Here is a 27,703-nt window from a genome sequence, read left to right as displayed (position 1 = left end):
CTAACATTTGCGGCATATCTAATTTCCATAGTTTGAAGAAGAAGAAGAAGAAGAAGAAGAAGAAGAAGAAGAAGAAGAAGAAGAAGCATTTCTTTTACCCACTAACATTGCCTATTACAAGTAATAGGAAAGCAAACCAGAAGACTAATAGTTTCTGTACAATATAAATGATGGGACGTATATCCACATAATAAATGGATCATTATATTTCCAAAAGAAACACTATTCAGGAGATAATTTACTACAAGCTGCCAAATTGCCAGTATAAACCATTTAGATTGGAAGGAATATAAGGCTCTATGTTTTTATTCTTTTTCTCTCTCTGTCTCTCTATGGATTTTTTGCATGTGGATTAGTTAAATTTACTGCAAGAAAATGTCATGATATTTATTATATATGGCTGTCAAGTTCTGATGATCTCGAGATAGGGAAATGAGCTCACATGATGTCTTGTTCCTGAAATATTATATAGGGTTACAGAACTCATAGATTGGGCATGCCATCTTAGTCTCTGGTCTCTTTCCTAAAAGAAAAGTGGCATTCCAATACGAGGAACTGCAGTAAAGAATGGGATGATAGAAGTGCCAATGTTATTACTATTGAAGCTGTCCAAGCTTAGACAAAAGTGCTTGACTCAAAGGTAGAGAGATATGAGATGAACACCATCCATCACATAGAGCGAGAGATCCTTTGTGTTGCATGTTGGTGTCTATTTCCATGGCATGGCATCCTTACAAGAGCATAAGGTCGAAATGTAGAAGCCTCGGCCACACCACCTTCCCTATCAGAAACTACACATTGTTGGGTAGACATCCACTGTATCCAGAAGAAAAGAAATAATATTCTTGCTTTGCTGGCGTAATGGCGGTCGTTGGTTGGGTTGCTTGGCTTTCAATTGCTTTATCTTCCAACCCCGGCATCCAACCACAAGTAAAGAATATAAGGATTAGGTAGCGATGAGGGAAAAAGAATTCCAGTGACAGAGAAGAAGAAGAAGAAGAAGAAGAAGAAGAAGAAGAAGAAGAAGAAGAAGAAGAAGAAGAGGAGGAGGAGGAGGGAATCCCCCCTTGCCATCCTTCCCACAACCTTCATACAGTGTCACCTTTGGAAGTCGACGTTTCCTCGTTTTGCAGCTGTTTGTTCCCTCTGACAATGGTGTCAGTTCTTTAACAGCTTCGCCATCTCTCTCTCTCTCTCTCCTCTCCCCTTCCAGAATTACACTACTCATGTCTCTGTAGAATAACGTATCTATGGCTATCTGTCATGCATATGGATCTTTCTTCCCACCATCAAATGCTCCTGCATCTAATGATGAGGAGAAGAGTGCGTCAAATCAACCGGACTGGACCTTGCCTTCTTTTGTTCCACTCGCAGGTACCACACCCCCCAAGCTACTCTCCTCTCCTCTCCTCTCCTCTGCGCCCATCCCAGCCTTCTTGTTAGGTGCATGATAGCTTAAACTCTGCCCATATCCCCATTCCAAAAGCTTTTACCATTTTTCAGTAAAGAGGAAAGAAGGTACAATGGGAAAGGAAAAGCAATTCGAGGGTTAGTGATGGATAATGCTAGCTAGTGAAAGATGTCATCACTTTTCCCTGAGGGCTTATAAATGGTTTCTTTATTTCTTTTCCTTTTCCAGAGAGAGAGAGAGAGAGAGAGAGAGAGAGAGAGGGGATGGAGCAGGTGGAATAAGAGTCTGAAGTTGGAGCTTGAAATAACCTCCCTTTCCTTTGATTATTATACTCAAATCTGTTGTACCTCTCAGCTTACTTCTTCTGAGAAGGAGATCCATGATGGAGAACATGTAGCAGCTCCTAAGAAAGGGAGGGGGGAGGCAAAGAAAGAAGAGAGACCTTTCGAAAGTTCCATTCTTATATCATCATCCCACGTGCTCATGGCAATTCATCTCTCTCAGGTATTGCCCATAAGAAATATTCAGTTATCTCAGCTGATAAAGATGGCTGCCTGCCTTTCTCTTTACTACCTGATCTCCATCTCCTCTTCTGCTCTTCTTCCCCTCCTCCTCTTGTCCTAGCGAGTTCTTTGTAGAATGGGTTCTTCCCCCACCGATGGCCTGAGTCCGACTCTACCATCACGGCTGCTGTTTCTTTCTCATCGATTTTGTCGGTTCATCCGACCAAGACGCTCTTCTCTTACCTGCTTTGAGGGGTTTCCCCATCAAAGCTTTGCTAGTAGAAAGATTAGCAAGTCAACGGTATTGCCTTGGTGTGGTTGGATTCCTTTACTGTTGAGGCATTTTTGTGACATGAATTTTGATTGTTTTCGTTCATCCAATCATCCATGTTCATGATCTCTACCCTCGTTGATTGATTGCTTTTTCTTCAGGCGAATAGTACAGGGAGGAGGAAGCAGCACTGTGGAGCTGCTGTTGCTTGTTCTGGTGCATCGCCGTTGACCGAGCAAAGATTAGGCTAAGCGTGATAGATTTCTGGCTTCAAGTAGAGGCTTCTTCTGCGTCCACTGTGTGTGTGATTAGAACGCCTTGATCTTGATCGCTACTTCAAGAGAAATTGTTGGAATAATTCCCCCAAAAAGATTCAGTAGTCGATGGCGACCTACTTCCATGGTGCCCCGGAGATCCAGCCTGATGGGCTGCAGACGCTCTACCTCATGAACCCCAGCTACGTCGGCTACACGGACGCCGCCGCTCCGGCCAACATGGTCTTTCTGAACTCGACCATGAACTCGGTGAACTCGATCAACCTCGCACAAACTGGCCAGCAGCAGCATTTCGTCGGGATCCCGCTCCAATCGGCGGCTCAGCCGCATGACTCCCACCGCTCGCAGCCGATCCATGCTTCCCATGATGTGCCGGCCGTACAAGGCCTGCTCCCCCGCTCCCATTACAACCTTTGGACGACGGCGGCATCGAGCAACCCGGTGGACATGGCGTCGCAATTCGGTCCCTGGCGCACCTCCACCGCGCCGTCGGCGCAGCAAGGGCTGTCCCTCAGCCTCTCTCCGCACGAGATGGTGGCTCCAGCGCAGGAGATAACTCCGGCCAGCGCCGCCAACGAGGTGAAGATCGCGGCGTCGGCGTCCGTGGCGTCCGGTGCTGCTAATGGCGGCTCGGGCCTGCAGAGCTTTCTGATGGGAACCAAGTACCTGAAGGCAGCACAGCAACTGCTCGATGAGGTGGTGAACGTGGGGAAGGGGGTTAAAGATGAGGCTGCCAAGGGAGCTCCTTTGAAGAATCCTGCCGACAGCAGCAACGTAGAGTTGAAAGATCCCGGCGCCGGAACATCCGAGGGCAACACGAGCGCAAAGCGAGGTGCAGATCTAACGACGGCAGAGAGGCAGGAACTTCAGATGAAGAAGGCCAAGCTCATCAACATGCTTGAGGAGGTAATGGAATCAAACATTAGGACGTTCTTCCTCGTTGTTTGTGCCTTTGATCTGCCAATTTACTTGTTCGGCTTTCCTTTGGGGCAATCTGAAGGTGGAACAGAGGTACAGACAGTACCACCACCAAATGCAAATCGTGGTCTCTTCATTCGAAGCTGTTGCGGGCTACGGATCAGCAAGAACATACACCGCGCTGGCCCTTCGGACGATATCAAAGCAATTCCGGTGTCTCCGGGACGCTATCACCGCCCAAATTCGAGAAACCAGCAAGAGTCTGGGAGAGGAAGACTCCAAGTCGGGAGGCTCCAGGCTTCGGTTCATCGATCATCATCTGAGACAGCAACGGGCACTCCAACAGCTCGGAATGATCCAGCAGAATGCTTGGAGGCCTCAGAGAGGACTGCCGGAGCGCTCTGTTTCTATTCTCCGAGCTTGGCTCTTCGAACACTTCCTCCACCCGTAAGTGCTCAGATCAAACTCTTCCGATGTTATCACTGACATTAACATGTTCGTGAATCTGACTTTCTGGATGATTTGCAGATATCCGAAGGATTCAGACAAGCTCATGCTTGCTAAGCAAACAGGGCTCACGAGGAGCCAGGTAACTTTGTGGAAGTCATCTTTATCCTGTAATGATGTTGAAGGTTATGGTAAGGAATTTGGTGTTCTTCTTCTTCGCTGTAGGTCTCCAATTGGTTCATAAACGCGAGAGTGAGGCTCTGGAAGCCGATGGTGGAGGAGATGTACTTGGAAGAGCTCAAAGACCAAGAACAGAACAATTCCGAAGAGAACGCAAGCAAGAGCGACGCCAATGGCAGCTCCACATCCAAGTCCAACGCTCAACAAGAAGGCAGCCCGACAGGGACGGCGCCCTCCGAGAGCCTCAAGATTGATCCGAATCAAACCTTGGCAGCGGTGCAGCCGTCATCCTTCGCGCACTGCCAAAGCCCAGCGTTCCACGACAAGGACGCGATCGAACAACCGTCGTTCAAGAAGGCCAAGAGGCACGTGAATTCCGTGGCACACTCCATCGGGATCGAAGTGAAGCCGGACGAGACGAACAACCAAGACATCTTGATGAAACTCATCGACGGAAGACACAGGGGAGGGGAACAAGGGTACCCGCTGATACCAGGCAACACCAGCCATGGCGGCAGCTACGGGGCGTATCCCATCGGAGGGGAGCTCGGAAGGTTCGACGCAGAGCAATTCGCTCCGAGGTTCTCCGGCAACGGCGTCTCCCTCACTCTTGGGCTTCAACACAGCGAGAGTCTTCCCCTATCAGGAGCACAACCATCGTTTCTATCCAGCGAGAGCATGCAGATGGGGAGGAGGGTGGAGATGAACACCGAAGCTGGTGACTACTGCAGCCTCAACAACAATGCAGCGGTGGCGCATTCTTCCAATGCAGCAGCGTTCAGGGCAGAGAGAGGTTTTCTGCTCAACTACTACCAGAACTCATAGGCTGATTAGTGCATCTCTCTCTCTCTCTCTCTCTCTCTCTCTCTCTCTCTCTCTCTCTCTCTATAGTGGAGATTTGGATGTTGTAATATGTTGCCTGTAAAGTAGTGGTTAGCGAGTTATGGGGGAAGAGAGATGTAGCTCTCTTCATGCCATCTCTACAACTCAAATGGGAGTGCTTATAGGAGTGAAGTGGTAGAGTATAGAAGAGAAGTATCAGATTACAGGGTCTTATATACTACATAGAATCATAAGATTGGGGTATGCTGGAGCTTAATTAGTGCATGAAGTTTAGGAATGATAATGTATTACTCATTTGAGACTTTAGATAACAATCATCCATATGGAAGATTTTAATACAAATACATGTTGTATCTGTGAATCTACATGTTGCAGTTGCACCCTTCCACGTACTTGGTTTGTCTGCATGCAAACAGTATGTTACATCTGCGCCATGCAACGCTGGAAGCTTTTTCTTGCCATGTTTCTGTGTGTTGATGATGATCGAAGTTGGTGGATTTGGAGATTCCGGCAGTGGTGCTGTCAGTCCATTCATGATCAGATTTTGTAGGGTTCTCTCATCTCACATGCACTCGATTTATTTGTATTGTTGCATAGGTGATAGATCTTAAATTTACAACTATGGCTAATCGATGTGAGCAAAGAAGCCTAGAGACGAAGATCGAAGTCATACACGCAGAAGAAGACTTCAGACACTTGTCGACTAGAAGAATGGATTCATCACAGGAATAAAGCATGGTAGAATATAGGGGTTGGGAAGATCATTGTTTGGGCTACATGCCTACACCACACTGAGAAGGGTGTAATACTCACTGCTGTCAAGAATATGGAGGTGAGGAGGAATTCCACTCTCTACTTTTGCAACAAAAAGAAAAAGGGGAATATGGACAGATTGACAGCATAAAAATAGCTTATCCCAATTCTCATTCATGGATGCTGATGTTCTCTTAACTTCTTTTCCTTCCCAAACAAGTTCACCAAGTTACCACAAGAAGCAAAAGAGTATTCACTTCTCTGGCTTTCCAAACAAGAGATGCCAAGAAGGTTACTTTCTTTGAGGAAGTGAACATGAAGATAGGAGAAATGAGCATCCACAAAAGCTGACCAAAGGGCTTCGGCTTGCCAACAATGGAGCTGGAATAGCCCTGAACAAGAATGTCTTTCCTGACCAGTGGATTTTGGAAAGCTAGTCATGGCAGGAGAAGCTGACCCCGCTCTTAGCCTTTTCCGAATGGAATGACGGTGCTGATTACTCTCGCTGAAGATGATCAGATGACCCTTGCAGGCACTGAAGTTTGGTGGAACACGGTAGGTGCTGTGTTGATGTTAGCAGCAGCTGATGATGGTGCCGCGACACTTTCAGATGCAGGTTCTAACAGTTGAACTAGTGAAAGGAATATCTCCATCCGTGTCATATCCCTGTTTGCCTGTGCACAAAGTATGCAGCTTGTAAGACACTAATTACATGCAAAATAGCTGGATGTAACCACAAATTAGGAATCATCAGTATATCTGTGGAGAAAATGCTACACCAACACCACATTTTATGCATTTGGCATCGCAGGTGAGGTAGCCATCCATGGGATGCTGGTTGTGGAACCACAGGAAAGAGTAAGAAAACAAATTCACATGTGTGGGAGTAGCATTAGTGCATTTGTTTTCTTGGTGGCACATATTAATGGCAAAATGCTTGTAAGCCAGACTCTTGGTGGTACCTCCACGGCGAAACGTGCCCATACTTTATTTTTCCGTGCTTCCATCACCCCTTTTAAGATGGTCAGTCCCAATCCCCTGATGAAGTCAGCAATCTCCAGAAAGAAACCCCGTTCCTCACAGAGCATCTGTGAAGAACATTTTAAATCATTCTCTTCACTTGCTAAAAGTTGATGAAAAGCAAGCAAAAGGAGAAATCATTTACCTCTACAAGCATTTGACGAGGTGGGTTCAGATCCTCCACCACAATGGGACAGATTGTAGGTTGAGTTCCAACCTCAAATGCCCATGTTGCACCTCCGTCAAAGTTGTCTTTCAAGAGCAAACCACCTTCCTTATTGCTGATCTGTATGTGGAACAAGTAAACAATGACACTAAGAATAGTTGCCTCAAGTACGATAAATAAATGGTCTTATGACATCTGATCCCAGAATATGACAGAAGGGAAATCACAAAAGATATGGCAGCTTTAATAAGACCATGTGACCAAAGACAGAACTGTTACCATGCCACATGCTTACCACAAGAGATAAATAACCCACACAGATAACATTTGCTGACTTAGCCCACTTAAATATAGAACAGAATCACAAAGAACTCCATAATTAATTTTTCTGATTCATACACTATCCAGTTTTCAACAGAATTTAAGTCAGAAGAAACATCCAACAGCAATCAAAAGGTTTCTCTCATAGAAATCTCAATTGTCTAACACATTGTTTATGCGCTAGTAGGTTGTCAAAAGATTAGCTAGTAATATTTAAGAAGCTTTAAATGAATCAAACAATATAGACAAATAACGAATTGACTGCAGTGTCAGATACCTTGGGTTCGCCAGTGACCTTCAGTTTGTCACCATGCTTTGTTACACTCTGCAAGAAGAGCATATGCTTGATGGTCTTTTCCAGTAAAGCATCAATGCTACACTGCTCCATCATCAATAAGGGAAGAAAATAAAATGTCAGTATTGGACTAAAGCACCACCAAAAAGCACAATTCAGAAATTTATGCATGCTTCAAGTTTAAACAGACACAAGTTCACCTTTGAGCCGTTTGGCACTATTTCTCGAAGCTCCTTGATACGGTCTTGTATCATCTGTCGATCTTTGGGTCTTGGTCTAGGACTCTCTCCAGGTCTAGGCCTCTTACGATTCAACTTGCCTAAGTCAGCAACTTTTTTGCTATCTGAATCTGACACAAACTCATATTTAACATTCTGAATATTTTCAACCCTTGCGCTGATCTGAGATCTATGAAGCCCAGAATTTTGAGGGTATTCTCCAACTTCCTCAAAGCTACATGAAGATTTGCCATAACTTGAGCTTGCAGGCTCAGTTTTCACTGGTACGGGAAGAAAACCAACAAGTCCATCTTTGCTTTGCTTTGACAAGTGTACTTGGCCATGATCAGGAGATCCAGCATAATGAGAACTATGATTTTTGGATAAGGAAGCCTTAAAAGAAAGGTCATCATTTGTCTCCTGCTGGGCTTTTGGGTTGACCTTTGAGACTATGGCATCCAGTAGTTGATCACTGTCAGCTGCGGAAAATAGCCCAGAACAAGAGATCTGATCACTCGAACCAACGACAGGACAAGCATCTGAATCTGTTGGGAGCTTAGGCATATGTGTACCCAGTTTGCAAGAACTTGCACTGTCCTTATGCTCTAAAACATCATCCAAACTGCCATTTGAGCAATGTGTCCTCTGGCCAAAACCCAACATAGAAAATAGATCACAGCTTGAAGCAAATTCCAGAGGCAACAGTAAAGTATCATTCTTTGGTGTATGTAGAGGCTTGTATTCAGTCAAATATTGCACATTACTACAGTTATCAACTGGACAAGTAACATTTGGCTCATGACAAACATTTTTGCATCTTTGATCTCGCCAAACAAGATCTAGATTGCTTTGAAAAATTTCAGGAAGCAAGTCTGAGCAAGAAGCCCGCGTATCAGATCCAGATGATAGGATACAAGAAGCTTCAACTAAATCATTGTTTTCTTTTAGTGTTCCTGCATTTGACACACCATGAGAAACTTTGTTGATGGGGAAAGGCTGGTCAGTCTCAGAAACTTCTGAAATACCCGGATTTCTGAGTGAATAGCTTGTTTGGAGTAGAACCGGAGGTATCCCATGTGCAGATACATTAGCACATGAATTTGAGCATCCATTAACTCCAAAGGAAAGAAAACCAACACTACCAAATTTATCCGAATTGTTGGATGATACACTTTTAAGATTTAATGGAGAATTCTTGGCCTCTTCCAGTGAAGTAGGTAAATTGTTGGTAGTTTCTATTGCTCCCAGAGCTGATGTTAACATGAGTTCTTCTTCCAGGGCTTTCAAGCTATCAGATAAGAGAACTGAGTTCAAAGTAGAAGACTCATTTTGACATTCAGAGCCCATATCAGCTGGTGGTACCTGCCGGACACGGTCCATATCTAGTTTGCAAAATCTGTCCTGAGTACTTTGCACAGGGGATTTACCTAAAGGATCTGTGGTTTTCAGTGTCTGTTTGCTTGACATCACTTCACGAACAGTGGACTGATGTTTTTTATTTAATTGTGATGATACTGAAGATAAGGATTCAGTAAAAGATTTTGGAGCAGGAGGACTGGTGAGCCCAGAGCAGCATCCACCAGCAGTGATAGGCCATATGTTGTCTACCCTAGTGCAAACATCTGTAGATTGGCAACCAGAAATCAGCTTGCCAGGTGAAGAATATATTTGACTTTTTTCCTGCAAAGGTTTCTGAGTGATATCAGACGAAAGAGCCCTTGGTCCACACTTTAGCTTTATTAACAAACTTTTCACATGATCAACAAACTCGATGTTTTCCAGAACCTGCAGTCAAGGGTAAAATTGAGTTCCAGATTTACACACGCAGATCAGAAGACACCGACTATGACAAGAAAAAGCTTCTGACTTTTGACTATAAGAATATTCATCTGAATTCAGTAGTGTAATTCTCATGTGAAAATTTGTCTGAACAGAGGAGCAGGCATGCCAGCAACACACAATCATAACCAAAAATATAAAACTGCTGAACATTGCACGTTATGTTTTTTCCTCCATTGTAGTTGTTTATGAAAGATCTTAGTCAGGATCTACTTGCAACTTGTTATTATAACTGAAATGGATTGGAAGTCGATGTACCATTTGGGTAGAACCAAGTTGTATGACTCCAAAGGGAAGCACAGGAACAACTACGACTGTCTGCAAACATGCAACTCATCAGCACATCAGTTAAGAATAACAGCAAATAGCACAGTATAACCATGATCACAGAAGAAGAAATAAAGTGAGAATAACAAGAAATGTCTAGAGAAAACTCTGACCTGAATGCCTGCTAAAACTTGGCAGTTCATATCAGCAAAACCCTGAAAAATAATATGATTACATCAGCTAAGAATGTCATCAAGCACTATAATTAAAGTTTTTACAGAAAATCAGGAGGTATTAGATTCTTTTGAACAAGGGCTTGATCAAGATAGCAATACCAGATGTTCAATAAAGGAATCCAGATGTGGAATAAATGTGAGAGACCCAACACAAAAGCTGACTGGAATACTAGTTACTAGATGATAGGCATACATATATAACCAGATTTTCAAGTATCACTGAGCAACATAATGGAACTATTCCTAATTGTGGATTCAATGAATGACTGTTTCAATCTATATGGTTACAAGATATAAACAAGGGAAATCAAAATTGACCAAGGGTCATCGCAAGAGCCATGGTTTCTAATTTCGATGTCTACTGCTCGGTACAGGCGGTATGTACTAGTCCAAGAGCCTCTTGGCATGTAGACCACCCTTTATCGGGCGATAATGGTCGAAATTTCGATCGTTACCGACTTGTATTGGGTAGGGCCAGTTGATTTTTATTGTTACCGACCTGTACCAAGCGGTAATAATCGATTTCGACTGTTACTGACTTTTTAGCTATTTTAGCTAAAATAGCTGAAAACACTAATACAATATTAGTGTTTTCAGCTATTTTAAGTGTACCGCTCAGTACGCTATGGCATACCGTCGGTATGCCTCGGTATATACCGTACCGAGCAAGGCTCGATACGTTGGTATGGACTGAAATTGCAAACCTCGGCAAGAGGTATAGGCCCAACCACAAAAAACATATCGAAAATTAAGGGGAAAAAGTAGCTTTGTGCCTTAGACCAAGGGTTAAGATTTGTTAATATTAATAGTTCTCTTAGTTATGGTACAGACGTTGCGTAACCTAATTCAAGAATAATGTGCTCTATACTCGGTTACAAAATGCATTCTAGAATTTGTAGATTTCTGCTAAGATCCAACCTCAATTCTTTAGCACTCAGTGAAATCATTTTTATTTCTTTTTTGAGTTTGCAGTAACAATTGATTCCACCAAACCAGAATCTGGTTCAGACCAAACATAGTAAAAAAAAACCATTTAGTCAAGTGGTAATATATACGTATTATCTTAATAGATCTACACCTTTTAAGAACCACAAGAGAGTGCAACAAGATAATACTATAGCATATATATCGTTATCAAGAACCACGAACAGAAACACAACACCTCTGAACTATCCAATGTGTTGCAGAACTGACTAGATGATTAATGCACACAAGTGGTAACTACAATGTGTTGCAGATTTCACTGCCCGCCTAAACAAACACAAAAAACTTATGATCCTTTGTTGAACCTCTAACTGGATAATGAAAACATCAAGAGGGATACCTTGGATACGAAGCCAAATTTATCAAGGTTATTCTGATTGATCCACTGATGTTTTCCCATTGAAGCTGCATGTCCTACTAACCTGAAATAAAGAAGTCCATTAAGTAACCCTCAAAAAAGACAGAGAAGCCCATTGCAACTTAGAAGAAGACAAAGTTTAAGGAAAAAAAGAAGCCAAAACCAAGAATGACAAGATGCAAATCCACACACCCATCTCCAACAACATGGACCTGGGATGCCATAATCTTGTGAACCAGAACACCTAGTCCATCATCTGCTTGACAGCCTAACTCCAAGAACGAGTCAGTGCTTTTAATCACTCCCTGTTCCTTAAGTAGCAACTCTGAAACTTTAGACCTAGGCATGCCCGGGTTCTGGTCACAATACCCATCTTCCCAGATCAAATGCCTGCCAAGTTTCACAAAAGGTTCCATAAAACAAGAATCAGAACATCTAATTCAAAAGCTTAGGGAAGAAAAATAAATCAGGATTGCATGCTTTCACTCATACTAAGATCACAGCCAAACGGCAACATTACAGAAATCTCACAATAGACCAAAGCTGTCATAATATCATCCAAGCAAGACCTAACTCCAAGATCAAAACTTTTTACCAGCTTCTGTCATGGAAATCTTGAAATCACTTTATATCTCCATACGTCAATCGAAGAGAAAGGTAAGTGAAAAAACAGAATAAAAACATAAAAATCGTCCTTTTATTTCAAAGATAGCCAAATAAGCACAGAATAATCTTATCTGAGTCATGAATATTTAAGCAATAACTATCCATCAATTACTCAATAGACTATCATAAAGTAGAAACCTTTCCTAATTCATCAAGTTCCGCAAAGGCGACTTTTAACACTACCACGCAATAAAAGACATGATCGCGATCGATCTTTCGAACTTACATTGGACTCCCGAAGCCGGTGACCCTCCAGAAAACCGCGTACGACCACCCGAACTCAAGGCACAGTCGCCTCAGAGCCTCTCTCAGCGGCACTCCCATCGATCCGCGAGGAGAGACCCAACGACCGCACTCGCTCGGCCCAACCAAAAATAAAGAACCCAACTTTTGCCGCCAAACCCAAAGCAAGAAGGCGACTTGAAGCCAAAACCAAGAGAAAGAAGAGGAGGAGGAGGAGCTTAGAGAGAGAAAAGGTGGATGCCGCCGGCTTCGGCAATCCGAGCGAGCCTAGCTGCCGCGGCAAGAGCCCCGTCCCGCCTGCATGGTCCGCAGCCCGCCGCCCCTCTTCCTCCCCCTCGCCGCCCTCCCCTCCTCCTCAGCCGCCGGTCTCCGGCCACCCATCGACGAGCTCGAGCACTCAAGGGAGTTCTTGGAACGCCTCCTCCAAACGACAGGAGAGAAGAGTGAACAGAAGCAGCAGCCTCGCTAAGAAACAGTTTTCTTTAAAGAGCTCCATCGTCATCATTCGGGGGCAAAACCGGAACTTAAGGTCCCAAAAATTGCACCCCTTTCGTGGGTCCCACAGAGACAAACATTCTTGTCCAATAAAAACACGAGTATGCGTATCGGGTAAACAAAGCAACGACTTCTACATCGATCTCTTCGTAGATAACCAGCGATCTTGCCACGCAATCCTTGAGATTGGTTTCGCAGTACACGGACGGCGGGATAGCTCCCGCACAGAAATCTTACACGCGCGACAGTAATATTGATCCGCATTTAGATCGTGAATAGCTTTCAGGGGATTTGTTTTGAACCTCTAACTTTGAACTAATTTACGAGGGGAGCCACTGAGGGGGCTTTCGAAAAGCAAGCCTTTTTTATGTATGTATAATAAGTAATCATGTAGTCTTTTAATGGTGGGGGGAGGAAGGATGGGATCAATTTTTCTAAGTAAATGGCGGTGAGTGGGGCGTTGGAAGGAGGGCAAAGAGGTCTGACACCCCAGTGGCTGCTGTCGACCTTTTGTTTAATCTACCGAATACTTTAGCCTTTCTCCTTTTGACGACGAAGGTTGGTTGTGATGCATTTGTTCTTTTGCTTCTTCCCACTGGTCTTTGTTGTGGCTGAGTTTTGAGGTTGTAAAAAGGGGGGGCTTTTTTTCCATTATTTAATGACTTAAAATATGGATGCCATTTATTTATATCATGAAAAGTTGCCCCCCCACCTAAGATATGAAAGCATGAAAGTGAATGATATATGAATCCCATCTCTGTGAGATGGGAGGATCAACCCCTGGGGAGTCACATCAGGATCAGCGGAGTGCAGGAATGCCACAGTTAGAGCATGATCCTGTTTCACTGGAAAATGGGAGGAGTCCAAAGAGACTGTAAACTTGACTAGATTCATGGTTGTTGGATGCTTCTTGTCATCCATAGCAAGTGGTGTTGCTGTCAACAGTGGGTGTAGATAGACCAAGTGAGAGAGAGCTAATTCCAGACACAACAGTGACCTGTGTTGTGGATGATCCATGTAGGTTCTCTTTTTCTCTGATGTCTCATTCCCTGTGCTGTTTATTTTTCCTGAGCTTTAAATGCAAGGTGTAGAGCATACAAATCCTATTGGAAAAGCTGAAAGGGGACTTCTGCAGTAGCTGAACAACCAGAAGATCAAAGAGTGGGATGGGATGATAACACAATCACATGCCACAAACATGAGAAAAATCAGCATGTCTCCAAATCTTGGCATGTTTTAAAAGGTGAAGACTTGAGATACCATCTGATACATAGATCAAACCATATCAAACAATCATTTGAGGAGGGTAGATAGATGGCACTCAGCTGGGTTTTCTCACTCATGAATGATCCAGCATTTGTGGGGAGATGTGAAGTGTGAAATGAATAGAAAAGAGGGCACTAAAAGACATATCTGTGTGAGAATCTTGACCTTGCAATGTACAATTATAAACCTCCCCCACAAGGGCAAAAGTTTTGATTTGAAGCTAGTCTTCCTGCTGTTTGCTGCTAAATCTGAGGCCCACCGGTGACCGGGGGAGGTGATGTTTGATGGATTTGCAGGTCCCACTCTTGTCATCAGATGAATCAACCAGGCCTCACCCAAAAGTACATGTGCCATCATGATGGCCATTATGGTGTTGCTCTTGTTTTATCTCAGCACACCATTGCACAAAAAAGACTGATAAATATAACATGAGAGAAAGAAGCTGCGCAGTATTTATGGATCAAACAAATATTGATATCTAAACATGTCATTTTAATATTTTTATTATTTTTGTTTTAATTTTATATCAAAACAAAGTACCTGTTATTCATAGCCTTCTCTCCATCTTTGTTTTTCTTTTGTACTCTCTTGTCCTTGTTCCTCGAAAGAAGTCAAGGTGTTGTTTATAGTCGCAGGGCAACTGTACCTACGAGGCAATACACGCAGTTCTCAAGATCATTAACCACACAGACATGGGTCTTAGGACAGTGCACAGCCATAAGAATAATGTCAGGTTCCACAGTTGACACTGCCAAAAGGGATAGAGAGAATACCTGAATTCAAGGACTCAATCAACCTCAGAGACTTGGGATGCAGAGGAAACATCGGTATAGTGGCGGATGAGTCATTCTTCCACACACACACACTCAATAGTGTTTGTCACAGGTTGGAGATCGATTCACGCATCACGTTGTTGGGAAATCTGGTATGGATCTGAATGGATTACACTCGGATGCTGATGGGCATCAGCAGCCAGGGAATGGTCCCCCTTGTACCATCATCGCTCCAGCCATGGTCCCTTGGATCCTGCAGCATGGAGGTAAAACCATTCGATAAATCCTAACTTGACAAAAGGCAAACAAGCAGAGCTGGAAAAGATAACTCTTGGGTAAGGGAGCTCACACGCTTTGCACAGGGCGGCTCTGAGCACCTGCCTGGGCCAATATAGAAGACGACCAGGGAAGTGGAAGGGATGGCCCAGCTCCTTGGAAATGGCACAATAGTACAATTCTCCTGTCATTTTAAGCTAAAGTTCCTTTACCTGCTCGAAAATTAACCAGGTGCCGGTCGTCTTGTGGGAGATTGGAATCTGGATATGCTATTATCCTCGAAGTAGATTCCTGACAAGTAGTCTTATGTACCCAGTGGAATGCACTATGTTGATGCAAACATAATTATTGGGAATTAGAATGTCAAAACCTGCACAAGCTGGAGTTTTAGTATAAGAAATCATCAGCTAAATCAACAACAGACCAGGTTTCAAAGGACCAGCCACAAACATCACATAGTGCATTCCACTGGGTATCTTAAATTGTACAGTAGATGGACAAAATAAAAGGAAGAACCAATTTGTTCTACCTATATATCCTTATACTGGTAGCAACAGCTAGTTAACATAGAGCCTTTGAAAAATATCAACCTACTTGCGAAATATCATACAATGGGATATTGGTACATGTTAAGGTTTTATATCTTACCAGCCATATACAGGGTTTTGCACCTGAGGTGGCAGGAGGTGCAAATCCATGCAATGCTGCTTACTATAATTTCTTGTTCCTGGTATTGCACCGGTAGACAACCTCAGGATTTCATTACCAGTAAGACAATAGTGAGCAAAGGCTAACCCCCCATCCACAGCAGATGATAGAGTAGGCATGGAAATTGACTTGCTAATCTTCAAGTTATCTGCATTGACACTTGTAGATTCTTGTTTGTTTAGAACTTTGTCAAGCTCTGAATACTCCATAAATCTGTGTGTTGCAGCCTCCCATGACAAATTATATCTTTGCTCGGGAGTGAGTGGTTGGGGTTCATTTGCCATCGCCTCTTTTACCTTCGCCACAAAATCCTCGGAGGTTTTATAAGTCAAGCAGTTAGGAAATGCCCTGAAGAAATCATTTGATGGGTGATCCGCACAAATCACAAACTTCCCCATGGCAAGGGCCTCTGCTGTTGCTGTGCACAGGACATCACTGACGCTAGGATTTATGAAAACTTTGTACCTACAAATGCATCAGAAAGAAAAAAGTATGTTAGTATATACATACTGCACAAAGAACACGCACCAAACAACATAAATCCAGTTTAATATTTAAAAGGTTCTTACCCATGAAGTGAATCATCTGCATGATCCCTTCCTTTAAAGAAGGTCAGATTCAGGTCCAACTTCCTTGCAGCAGATTGGACTTCACGTGAATCCTCACCATTTCCATATACATCTAAGTTAAACCCTTCCAAGTCATTCTTGTGCTTTGCTAGCAAATCTATCAATTCTCGGTAACCTTTTGCCCAAACCATCTTCCCCAGGAAATATGCTCCTTTGGAAAATGCTTGATGCCCTTGCTCCCTCTCAGCAGCTATTTTTTCTCCAACCTTAAGAAACTTGGGATTAACGCCATGAACATTGCAAATGACAGACTTGGGCAACTCCTGAGTTGCTCCAGAAAGCCGCAAAACCTGCAGAACAACCACCGATGATTAGAGAAGATACTAAACCTTTGTTGCACCATATAGTATAGTTAACAATGTTGGTATGTGACTAATACATGCCAAACAGACCAAATCAAGCACCATACAGTATAGTTAACAATGTTGGCAATGTGACTAATACATGCCAAACAGACCTAACTCAAGAAGATTGGACTCTTATTACTAATTACATAGAATAAACACATGATCACAGTATCAAAAATCCAAATTTCATGCCTTATGGCAGTATGCTCTGGTGACCCAATTGTTGATATGTTTGACGAAGAATGCTTGGATAGCTCCATTTTTCTCCCTCTTGATGTACTCCAAGTAATTTGTGTGAACTACACCAACAACATAATTGAACTTATCTGTCCAACGCTTCCCATGATGATACCAGTTTAGGTGCTCTGGCTCTTCCAGTATAGCAATATCAGCCTCTTTGGAAGGAATGAATTGCGTGGTGTCCCCAGCAGGTACTATGCTGCGCCTTTCTTTTGAGAACTAAAACCAAAATAAACAAGTAAAATCTATGTCATTATAGAATCCAAACGTGGCACAGGATGCATCACATGGTTACCTTTCCCGGATAAAATGAGATTTTAAAGTCTGCCTTGAAGCCAATCCGTTCCTCTAGCCAGTTCCTTATGTAGGCTTCCTGCTCTTCAGGAGAACAAAAACTTAAATTATTAGGATAAACCAGCTCCTGATCTGATTTGCAAAGCCAGGGGACCACCAATGTTACATCTTGTTTTGCAGACTTAGCCAAATATGCAGCTCGGAATAATGGGTTTACAGCAGTTCCAGTCATCCATGGGAGACTGGCAGTAGTTACAATTGCAACATGGCGCTTCTGGTCTGTTGTCTCATGCTTTACAAGGTCAGTCCAAAAGCCTCCTTCATAGTGATGCCCTGTACTTTCGAGCACACTGGCTATTCTCAAATCAAGTTCATCACTGTTCTCATTTCCAGGTAAGGATGTGTCCTTTGCAGGAAGAGAATGATACATGAATTGATCTTTGCGCCTACTGCATAAAGCTTCCACAATTTTGTCGCATATATCTGCATCCAGTAAACCATAACAAGAGATGCTATTTAACCAACCACCGAAAAGTAATAGAAATGAATACATTAATAAATATAATTTCAGTAAAAGATTAGAAAATCTCATCAATAATCCACTTGGAACATAGAATATCCAGAAGTATACAGTTCTAATCGTTGAATAAACACAAGCAGAATCAACACGCTAAAGCTGAAAGTATTCAAGTCTGGAACATAGACAAGCAATCATAAGCTTCTCATTATAGAATATACTTTTCTTGTTCAGTGTCATCTGGAGCTCAAGTAGCAATTAAAGAAGGCATTGTGCTCAAACATACAGAGACATATATCATGAGGCTATCCAAATAAGATAGTTGAGTTGTTTTTAGTAAGTTGTGTACAATATACATTCTGTATGCTTTAAAGTGCATTCAGATTCAACAAAAACAAAACTTTTAAAGTGCCATCTTAATTCTAATTAAAATACTCATGTGATACATGTTGGAAATCCATACTGCCTTGTCAAGGTAGTAATCTAAACAAACGGGACAGCCCAAATATATGCAGTGTTTCAAATAACTTATCACCATCATAAAAGATTATATTGATCCTCAGAGGTGTGGAAACTGTTATCTAAAAACTGAGAGAATAAGAATTATGAAGACATCGATCATGATCAAAGTTAGCTTGTGTAATATCCAACAGATTAAAAACAGATATTAGGAAATATGTCTGAAATCATGGTTTGAAGTTTTAATATTGGTTTCAGTTTTGGTCTTTTGTCTGAAGTAGACCATTAAGGCAGCAGTTCTAGCTCAGTTTCAGCATTTGCTACTTCAGCCACATTAAACATTAAAAGAAAAAGAAAAAAAGGAGATAAAATTTGCATTGTTCCATAATGGGGACTAATAGCTACAAACAAGTAAATATATGTTGTCTAAGCCTTTTTTTCATCACAGATTAAAGAAACTTTAGACCATGTCCAATATTATTCCAACAGAAGCAGAAAGTTCCAAGTGGCAATTTGTACACAAACAAGAGTTTGTTTCCATCAATATTGTGTTAACACATTGAGTAAAATTAATGTGCAAGTCTACAAGAATAAATAGAAGAAGAAATTATGCAGTGTGCCCTTTGGATAAGAAATAAATCCCATGCAAACGAGAACAAAGAAATTGGAATATAAATGATAATTTACGAATTTTTTACATAAAGTTGTGCTCAAACAAATTTTATCAGGGAGAGGTAGACTAGTTAAGAATCAATTGGAGCTTAAGTAGATGCTGAAATCAGAAACAAGCAATATGTGCTTGGTTAAAGATCTGAAATCCAAAGGCAGCATTATCGGCTACCCATTTGAAATGATTTCACAAGATGGTTATGCCAAGGCAGGCCCAAATTACAGAACAAGATATGTTAAAAGCATGTACATGAATGGTAAATAAATTAAACAGATATCTAAATTTGTGGGGGTTCAATAAACAATTTGTGTACCTTGCTGTATTCCAAGCTGATTGAAAAATGGCCCAGATTGCTTAACAAAATGTGCCAAAAGTTCAGGTAGATCCAATGGTGGAACTTCCTGCAACAGATAACCAGACTCTTTAGCACATCAATGACATGTCTCGTATATCAGAAAAACATTAGTATTTAACAATAATAGACAATTTCTGTGTGCACTATAATTCTCATGAATAAGTTTCTTTTTAAACTCAATGCAAATAATGATGCAGGAGCTGTTTAGTCATCTCCATAGGTGAGTCATAATCATGTTACATTAGTCAAGTTTTAGATATGTCTGGTTGGCTCCTACTTAGATTGAATTGTCATTTTAGGTATAGCTTAAGATCTTTTAATATGAATTTTTTTTATGAATTTTGGTCCATATTTTTTAGCTCCTATTTTAGAGCTTATCTAAGTCATGTTTTAAGTTGAATTCTTCAGCTCAAGTCTCATTTAGATATCAACAAGGAGAGAAGAGCCCTTGTGCAGTTAGATATCTTCCATTTTCTACTGCTAGTCTACTTCTTCCTTCCCTCTTCTCTAATTTTGAACATATAATATAATGAATTAAGCTCAGGTATCACATTTGCATTAGGTACAATATTGAATGGACAATATTCTATATGACATTTAACAATAAAATAACAGAAATAAAAAGACAACCTACAACCAACCTTCGACTCTTGGGGCTCCTTCACAAATGATCCCTGCAACACAAAGATAACAGCAAATAAAAAATGATACTTTCAGATAGAATGTATGTGAGATTAATCAACATACAGCAAATCACAAAAAAAAAATTGATTTGGAAAAAGTTTATTCATAGTAACTCAATACGTAAAGTCTAAAAAGGAACTCAATTTCGTCCAGACTGAATAATACCAACAGTATTCCACCAGTCCAGGTGTAAATTGGGCCACCAGCATCTCCTTTTTTCCATTATTTAAGCGACAATTTTATTGTTTTTTAAGGTAGAATAGTGGATTTTTAGGGATCACAAGCAACATCTCTCTCTCTCTCTCTCTCTCTCTCTCTCTCTCTCTCTCTCTCTCTCTGCTCTCTGTTGTCCTCTCTACTCCACTCTCCATCTCCCTCTTCACTCCTCTCTTTGTCACTCAACTGCTGCAGCCCGCCACCCACATCATTCAAAATGCTTAAATTAAAGTAATTTTTTGCCTCTATCAACTATTATCAGCAAATCAAGTATCTAATGAATTTGGATATGGTGAAGCATCAATTATTAGCAAAATATATAACATGCTGCAAAAATAGCAAAAAAGAAGCCCCACAAAGAGAAGGAATCGGAAGAATTCATATTCATAAAGAAGTTGAACACATCGCAATTGATAGTGAGAAATCAAGGGAATATTATGATTCCATCAGATGTCTCAGTTGCCTTCTCCACATATTGAAGTTCCAGTATAGTGCCCTCAGATTTTGCAGTTATACAGGAGAGAATCCATGGTTTTCTTAAGCTCAAGCTAGCATCTTAGCAGTTAACCAAAATTACCAAGTTTGTCACATCTTGATAACCCCCCAAATCTTAAATTCTCATGCTTTGAGCATAATTTGCAGAAAAATAAAAGAAAATTAAAAAGCCTAAGCATTCGACAAATTTTCTTGATTTATGGAATGCTTAGGGTTTTTAATATTTTTTTTCTCCTGGGATTAATGCACTATTAGGGAAGACAAGTGAACTCACCAGGCTCGATTTCAGTTTTTCGACGAGCTCGTTGCTCGTGGACTGGCTCTTCCGTTCCAACTCCTTCAGCCCTGTCTTGAGGATCCGAATGGGCTCCCACTCCCTCCTTTGCTCCTCCTCCTCCACCCCCTTCCACCGCACCATCCTCCAGCTCTGGCCCTTGACCTTGCCGACATCGAGGACCGCCCCGACTTCGTCCACCTCTGAGACGATAGCGTTTCGGATGGCGGACAGATCGATGCGGATGGTGGCCTTGGGACTCCACTTCTCGAGCACCCTCCGGCTGAAGTCCGGCGACGAGTAGGCCCGACGGATCTCAGACAGCTTGGGCTGGATGCGCTTGACGAATTCGACCTCCGGCGGGGAAGGACGGGGCGGCGTAGACAGGACGGCGGCGGAGGAGCTGAGCAGGTTCTCGAACTCCCGGTCGGCGAGGGACTTGAAGGAGCTGGCGCGGGCGCGCATGAGGCGGAGGTCTGCGCCGGCAGAGTCACGCACCTCGCGCCATCCCCGGGAGATGAAGGACAGGGCCTTCTCCGCCGTCCCGGCGCCCGGCGCCGCGCTCTCCGCTCCGACGTCGATCATGTATGACGAAGAATTCTAGGGTTTCCTTCTTCCACCGTCTTTGACTCCTCTCTCTCTCTCTCTCTCTCTCTCTTCAATTGGGTGGATGGCGGTGCGTGGCGAGAGGCGAGGCGACGAGAGACATGAGGTTAAAGCTGGAGGAGCAAGGGAGGAGAGGTGAGAGAAGGGTGACGGGGCCCACCGAAGGTGGACATCTCACGGGAATTATGTGGAAGAAGAGCGGTGAGGTGGCCGGATGTGGTTGGCTGTTGAGGTTTCTTCGGTGTCTTTTTGAGGGCAGGAATTATACAGCGTAAAAGAGTATATTCTAGGCGACCCGGGGACACTATTTTCGTCACACCTTCCGCTACGAAAATAACCAAACCCAAAACCCACCTCACAATGCTTTCTAATTATATTCCACATATTTACATTCTGACCAGTCTCTCGCCATCTTCCGCAGTGAAGGCCAACGTCCACCCAGTTGTTTCTCCGCAGGGAGCTTCCAACCTCCACGTTGATCCGACTCTGGAAGCGTCTCATCCCTGCTTTGTGATTCCAGCGGACTCCATCAGGGAAGAGTCGTCGTCGTCGTCGTCGTCGTCGGCTTCCAAGCGCTTCGTCTTCTTGTGGTTTGCCCCTCATGTGGATGTTGTTTCCACATCATCGGAGTCCATGGGAATCTCTGACTCCGGCCTCAAGTCAGATCTCTGGGGACCCAAGTGATCGTGTGCCGTCCAAAGCCTATCACCTGAGCAGCTGCAGTGCAGCCTCAAACAATTAGAAGCAAAACGAAAGCATCGGTTGTCTTCACACGCTGACTTCTACCTCATTGCAGTTTGGCCGGAGGTGTGACACTTGTAATGGGAAGTAAGCACCGATCTTTCTATCATAACATTCACGTCTTGCTTCACTGCTTTGTCACCCTCAGTACTGGATCACTCTTTCCTTCGTACAGTTTAAGGTGGTGCATTTGATGCAGAGGGACGAAGAAGATCCTCCGACCGGGAACGGATGAATGAAGCAGTCTGCAGGACCGTAACTCGAAGAATAAATCCCTCCTTAATATTAAGTCGCTCGATCATTATAATGACTCTCTCTATCTATCTCCAATAAATTTCTTATTCATACAATTATATTGGCATGACATATCTAATTTGATGTTACCTCAACTTCAAGATCGATGGTATCACTTTTGTAGACTCTTTGGCATATTAAATTGACTGAACAGAGTTTCAACGAGTCGAAAATAATAGTCTAAAATTTAATCTCAAAAATTGGATATGCATTTGATGCTTAGCTCATTCAAAATATTATTGACTATCACTAACCATAATTAAACATACTAAGCTGGAGCAAAAATATGCAAACTTTAAAATACCTAAAATAATTTTACTATTTTTAATATTATATATAATTTTATTTTTTTAATAAATATTTATATTAATTAAAAGTTTTAACTTTGATATACATGTCAAACTCAAATTTAGATCATTTACTTCCAAGGGATAAATATACGTAGATAAATCATATTTAGCAATTTAATCGAATTTCAAAATTTTAATTAAATATAAAAATTACATTCTATATCATAAATGTTTAATTTTTTAAAAAATATATACACAATATATACATTTTTTGGGGGGTAAAAATGTATCATTGTGTTGCTTTTGCTTTGAGTTTGGTCCCAAGTGGTTTGGTGTCGCTCCCCTACTTCGTGGCGTACGCCGGTCGTCTCTCCCTTGCCGTGCTCTCCTCCCTCTCCTCTCTCGCCTCGCATTAACTCCATTGCCTCTCTCTCTCTCTCTCTCTCTCTCTCTTTCTCTCGGAAGTAGTCGAACAACCAGGTATGCCTACCAAAGCCAACCAAGAATCCCCCCAGAAAATAAAACTAAAAGTGGTATCTTGCTTGGTTTCTCCCCTCTTTGTTCTTCGATGCTTTATCTTCAGCAATCCAGTGCGAATCTGTCGGTTCTAAGCTTGAATCTGTTTCTTTGCATGGCCCTCAGTTTATCTCGTTTTCCTTCACCCCAATTTCATTGCCTCTTGGTCCGTGCTTTTCCTTTTTGCCGTCTTTTCGCTGATGCTTTTTCCGTTTTAGTCTTTACATTGTTTTGCTCGAGTATGTTGGAGGGTTTAGGGCTACTGTTTCATTGCTCCCCTCTCTTTTGCCCTCGTCGTCGTCGACGTCTTGTTTGCTAGGGCTTTTGTCCTTGGTGTTTTGCTTGTTTCATCTTCGGGTTCTACAGCGCGTTTTCTCGGAGATCGATAGGGTTTTGATCTAACAGAATAGCTGTAATGCAGCTCCAACGTATGCAGGCGGGTTATGGACGTCTGTAATGCTGCCCCTCTTTGTGCACGAAATAAAGATCGCGGCTATTGGGTAAATGAAAACGTTGAAAGCAATGATAAAATTGGGTTTAGCGCCAAAAAATGATCTTTCTGATGAAAGGACTTTTTGTTTGTTTTGGCTTTCTCTTTGCTTCCTTTAATTGATATTTTTTAGGTTTTACAGTACCAAGTACATTGCTCTGTTTAACTTCCCATTCTTGAAGTTTTGTTCGTTGTGTTCATTTTGGACCCTTTTTTGTTTTGATTTGGTTTGCCTTCACTGTAGATATGAATATTCATGGCTTTGGATTTTCTTTACAGAACCGAAAGGAAGCGATTTGCATGGATGATACGTAGGTATCAGATGTTAAGATTCCTATAATACCAATAATATAGTTTGTCGTGTTTCGGTCAGCTCCCTTCCCGCCGCTTTGCCCCTCTCAGAACAGGGGTTTGATTTGCCGAGCATCAGATTCTACACCTCAAACCACACAGAATGATGATAATTTGTGTGTACAATACCCTGGGTTTTCTTCTGATGTTGCCCTCTTAGATGAACAGCCGCTGTTGCTGGATGACCTGTTGACTGAACCAGAAATTAGTCCGGGGGGGTCTCTCTGAGGAGATCCGCAAGTGATCCACTAGCATTCCTGGAGGTGGCTTCAAGTCTCCATGGTTTGTCTCCGGTCAAAGAAGAAGATGCTCTATCAGATGGTGTCCTCCATGAATCCCTGGAGTCTGAGGGAACCAGTGAAGTTGGTTCTGGGTTTGAGGCTGGGAACTGTGTCTATGGGCCTAACTCGCCAAGGCAAAGGAGTAAATTGACGGACTCAGATAGTTGGACGGTGTCGTCTTTGCTGGAAAATGTTCCAAGTAACCCGCAGCAGTATTTAACCATGGATTATCCAAGCACATATGTCGTGAATGAGCCAAATGGAAAAGAAGTTGATTGTGTTCCTTCAGGCTATCTGGATTCTGAAAAGATATCAAAAAGGTAACCTAGTTTCTGCTTTGTTCACTCAAACTTTGCAGATTGTCTTTCTTCAGACATCTCTGATACAGAAATCTCCGACAAATATTTGCTCATATATCAGTCATATCAGATAAAAAAAATTTGTTTTGTGAAAATATTTTATTCCTTGATTTTAAGATCAATTGAGTTGTTGGTCACTGGCAAAAAGCTTAATTCATGACCAATTACCGGAGCTGTTAGTCACTGGAAGGATAGTAATTGTAAGATGCATACGCTTTTAGAGCATGACAAACCTAACTAGTTGCAGAAATGTTCTAGATTTTAGTTTGGGCAAAATTCTTGTGCTGATCTTCATCTTTTATCTTGCAATTTAACAACTAGGAGATAATCTACCAAGTTCACCATAGGCATCTGTATGTTAGGGTATCAGCTTTTGGACCTCCTTTATGCATTTTGCGTATACATATCTTTAGTTCCTTAAGGGCAAAGTTGAGACAGTATTGACTTGAGGAACTTCCACCCAAAATTTCTTATCACACGAAGTATCTATCAAACGTATGTCTTTATAAATTTTCTCCTTTCAAGAATATGTGGATGTAGGGACAATTGTATTAATTTTGCCATATGACATCAATCATTAAGTTGAGGAGTTCTGAATTCCACTGTTTATTTTGCCACAAGACAATTGCATTAACTTTAACATTTGACCCAGCAGTCATATCCAGTATTTACTTTTACAAGGGGAAAACTGCTTGCGCATGAAACTCTTACGTTTATGGACTCTTTAAACCGTAATTCCATTTATCAATCAAGAGAATTGACTCTTAAACCAGTCATTTAATCAAGAGAATTACTGACCAACATTTTGGGTCCATATATGTTTGGTGAAAATGTACAATTCCACTAGGAGCTCGCAATTATTCTTATTTCAATCAACATTTAAGGTTGACTTGCTTAGAAAAAACATCCTGTTCCTATCTGATACAGCAAATCTAAATCAGGATCATCTGTCTCCAATTAAGCCAATTAACAGTTATCTTAAAAGATCTGATGGTTGTACTATAATCCTTTTTGTTGTAGCTTTGACTTTTATTTCTTTTTACATTCATAATTTATGCTGCATGTGGCAAATATTAACAATTTATGTGACTTCTATGATCGTCATTGCATAAGCTTATGAGATGTTGCCTTTATTTATGTTATTGCATCATCTTGTGAATTACCTTTCCTGAATTTTCCCCCTGCATGTTGTTGCATTTGTGAACTGATAAATGTTTTGTTTGCAGACGCTCAGGCCAACAGTCTAGGGTTCGAAAACTTTAGCATATTGTTCAACTTGAGATAACTATTGACATACTTCAGGTAACATGTGGTTCTTTTTCTTGCTTTGGATCTCTCTCTGTGGATTTTTCTAATGGAGATAGCACTTGTTTGGCTTTTGTGTAGACACTTGGAACAGATTTGGCTGCTAGAGTTGCTTCTTTGTTTCAATACCATCTTGCTTTATCTGTAGGAAACAAGAATCTAAGACAGCAGATAGCCAGTCTTCGGCAAGAGAAAATTATCAAGGAGTATGTGAATCTCTTCTTTGTCATTGTGTGGATATCTTTGAAAAAGATGGAGTAACTTATCGTGTAACAAGAGTGAAAATCATTTTCTATCTGTTGAAATTGAACTGGTTCCAGCTCAAATCAGTTTTCTGGTTATGCATCTAAATCCATGGATTCATGGAAGGTAAACTGCTGTTGCCATTCCGACAAGTTGCAATCTTAGGGAAACCTACAGTGGGTCTATCATCTATATATAATTGGATGGACGGTTGTCTTGTCCATTTCGGTCTCCTATAGAGGACATGAATGAGTCGTCAAGCCGTGCTATCTATTATTATCCATGTCGTGATCAGCTAATTAGATGCTTCTCATTCTCTGCTTTTGTGGTACATACAAGGGCTGGTCAATAGAGCAATCTTGACATCCTACTCAACTACGGCATCCACCTACGTATCTTCTGTATATGTTTGTTAGGTTTTGTCAGCATAATATTACTAGACATCTCGCAGATCCACCTAGTTACCTGTCCAAAAGTATACTGGACAGTTTCATCTACATTAGAAGTAAAGACAGGGATATTTGTGGTAGTATACCTGCTAATCCGCTTGTAGTTTCCATTCTTTTATTTGACCTAGTTCTTGCTTGCTGAATTCAACAGGTGAGTGCCAGTCTCTGAAGAACGAAGCAGAGAGGTTAAAAATGATGCTTAGGCACCACCGGAGAAGCAAAAGCATGGCTTCATGTTTTGAGAAGGGCACTTATGTTGCAGATCCTTCAACATTAAATTGGCAGATGTTGGATTTGGAAAAGCTCACTCTTGGTGGTAGCCAAGTTCCTTTGAAGCATAGTCTGAGACACCGATAAAGCCAGACTCCTCTTTCTCCTTGGGTTGGGAATTCCTAGACACAGTTACTTGCTAGAATTGGCTTTCAAAATCCAGATTAAAATCTCTGGCTGTTAATCCTCTCCCTGTTGAATTTGGTAGGCACAATCGAAGACTAAAGTTGGTGCTACTGGTGTGCTGTTTGGCACAGCTTATAACTAGTGTCAATTACCCGAAATGTCGAGCAAGGATTGTGAGATTTCACTCTGGTTGGTGTAGCAGCCATTGTCCAAGTACCATCTGATATCTGAGATGCATGCTTGTGTGCTGAAGGGCAGTGGCATATTGGGCTGTCAATGGATTGGATCTAACCTGATCCAGATCAAATCACCATTGCATACCAGCAACAGTGATCCGATTGAATGACTCAGTAGGATCGATCCTGGATTTGATATGTTGACAGCCTCAGCACGATGGTTGGGCAGGTGAACTGACTGCCAATAGTCAAAGCAATGGTCTGATGATAAACCTAAGCCAAGCCCATGAAACC

General features: G+C 41.9%; 3 protein-coding genes and 1 pseudogene across 4 annotated transcripts; 2 read left to right on the top strand and 2 right to left on the bottom strand.

Annotated features, from left to right (window-relative positions):
- The first annotated feature begins 956 nt into the window (after positions 1 to 956).
- LOC104000309 (BEL1-like homeodomain protein 1) lies at positions 957 to 5,209 on the top strand. The gene is made up of 5 exons (XM_009422319.3): positions 957 to 1,915; positions 2,347 to 3,366; positions 3,461 to 3,825; positions 3,907 to 3,967; positions 4,051 to 5,209. The coding sequence occupies exons 2-5, from the start codon at positions 2,569 to 2,571 to the stop codon at positions 4,828 to 4,830; spliced, it is 2,004 nt and encodes a 667-aa protein (XP_009420594.3). The 5' UTR covers positions 957 to 1,915; positions 2,347 to 2,568; the 3' UTR covers positions 4,831 to 5,209.
- A 531-nt stretch (positions 5,210 to 5,740) lies between these two features.
- On the bottom strand, positions 5,741 to 12,642 carry LOC135651280 (transcription factor LHW-like). 2 transcript variants are annotated; one of them, XM_065171276.1, is made up of 10 exons: positions 12,198 to 12,642; positions 11,498 to 11,695; positions 11,288 to 11,369; positions 9,901 to 9,942; positions 9,719 to 9,778; positions 7,604 to 9,406; positions 7,386 to 7,487; positions 6,767 to 6,907; positions 6,564 to 6,689; positions 5,741 to 6,275 (listed from the first exon to the last, which is right to left on the bottom strand). In XM_065171276.1, the coding sequence occupies exons 1-10, from the start codon at positions 12,293 to 12,295 to the stop codon at positions 6,117 to 6,119; spliced, it is 2,811 nt and encodes a 936-aa protein (XP_065027348.1). In that variant the 5' UTR covers positions 12,296 to 12,642; the 3' UTR covers positions 5,741 to 6,116. The 2 variants fall into 2 exon arrangements, with proteins under 2 accessions (XP_065027348.1, XP_065027349.1); XM_065171277.1 differs by lacking the exon at positions 12,198 to 12,642 and having other exon boundaries at positions 11,288 to 11,364; positions 11,498 to 11,645.
- A 2,818-nt stretch (positions 12,643 to 15,460) lies between these two features.
- On the bottom strand, positions 15,461 to 21,645 carry LOC135651515 (digalactosyldiacylglycerol synthase 1, chloroplastic-like). Its single transcript, XM_065171612.1, has 7 exons — positions 20,913 to 21,645; positions 19,885 to 19,917; positions 19,202 to 19,289; positions 17,244 to 17,725; positions 16,901 to 17,167; positions 16,302 to 16,651; positions 15,461 to 16,197 (listed from the first exon to the last, which is right to left on the bottom strand). Exons 1-7 carry the CDS (start codon positions 21,495 to 21,497, stop codon positions 15,669 to 15,671), a joined length of 2,334 nt encoding a protein of 777 aa, XP_065027684.1. The 5' UTR covers positions 21,498 to 21,645; the 3' UTR covers positions 15,461 to 15,668.
- On the top strand, positions 21,583 to 27,420 carry LOC104000540 (uncharacterized; annotated as a pseudogene).
- The last annotated feature ends 283 nt before the right edge of the window (positions 27,421 to 27,703 follow it).

Source organism: Musa acuminata, chromosome BXJ3-10 (assembly GCF_036884655.1).
Source record: "Musa acuminata AAA Group cultivar baxijiao chromosome BXJ3-10, Cavendish_Baxijiao_AAA, whole genome shotgun sequence".
NCBI lineage: Eukaryota > Viridiplantae > Streptophyta > Magnoliopsida > Zingiberales > Musaceae > Musa > Musa acuminata.
This window is presented reverse-complemented; position numbering and strand designations above follow the sequence as displayed.

What these genes read in the sequence shown, in the direction of transcription:
- LOC104000309 (XM_009422319.3), top strand. Translation starts at nt 2,569, where the DNA reads ATGGCGACCTACTTCCATGGTGCCCCGGAGATCCAGCCTGATGGGCTG. An exon ending in TTCGAACACTTCCTCCACCC is followed by an intron (nt 3,826 to 3,906) that starts GTAAGTGCTCAG and finishes GATGATTTGCAG; the next exon opens with ATATCCGAAGGATTCAGACA. An exon ending in CAGGGCTCACGAGGAGCCAG is followed by an intron (nt 3,968 to 4,050) that starts GTAACTTTGTGG and finishes TCTTCGCTGTAG; the next exon opens with GTCTCCAATTGGTTCATAAA.
- LOC135651280 (XM_065171276.1), bottom strand. Translation starts at nt 12,295, where the DNA reads ATGGGAGTGCCGCTGAGAGAGGCTCTGAGGCGACTGTGCCTTGAGTTC. An exon ending in AATTTGGCTTCGTATCCAAG is followed by an intron (nt 9,943 to 11,287) that starts GTATCCCTCTTG and finishes ATTATTTTTCAG; the next exon opens with GGTTTTGCTGATATGAACTG. An exon ending in AACTTGGTTCTACCCAAATG is followed by an intron (nt 9,407 to 9,718) that starts GTACATCGACTT and finishes CCTTGACTGCAG; the next exon opens with GTTCTGGAAAACATCGAGTT.
- LOC135651515 (XM_065171612.1), bottom strand. Translation starts at nt 21,497, where the DNA reads ATGATCGACGTCGGAGCGGAGAGCGCGGCGCCGGGCGCCGGGACGGCG. An exon ending in AGGAGCCCCAAGAGTCGAAG is followed by an intron (nt 19,290 to 19,884) that starts GTTGGTTGTAGG and finishes TATCTGTTGCAG; the next exon opens with GAAGTTCCACCATTGGATCT. An exon ending in TCAGCTTGGAATACAGCAAG is followed by an intron (nt 17,726 to 19,201) that starts GTACACAAATTG and finishes TACTGGATGCAG; the next exon opens with ATATATGCGACAAAATTGTG.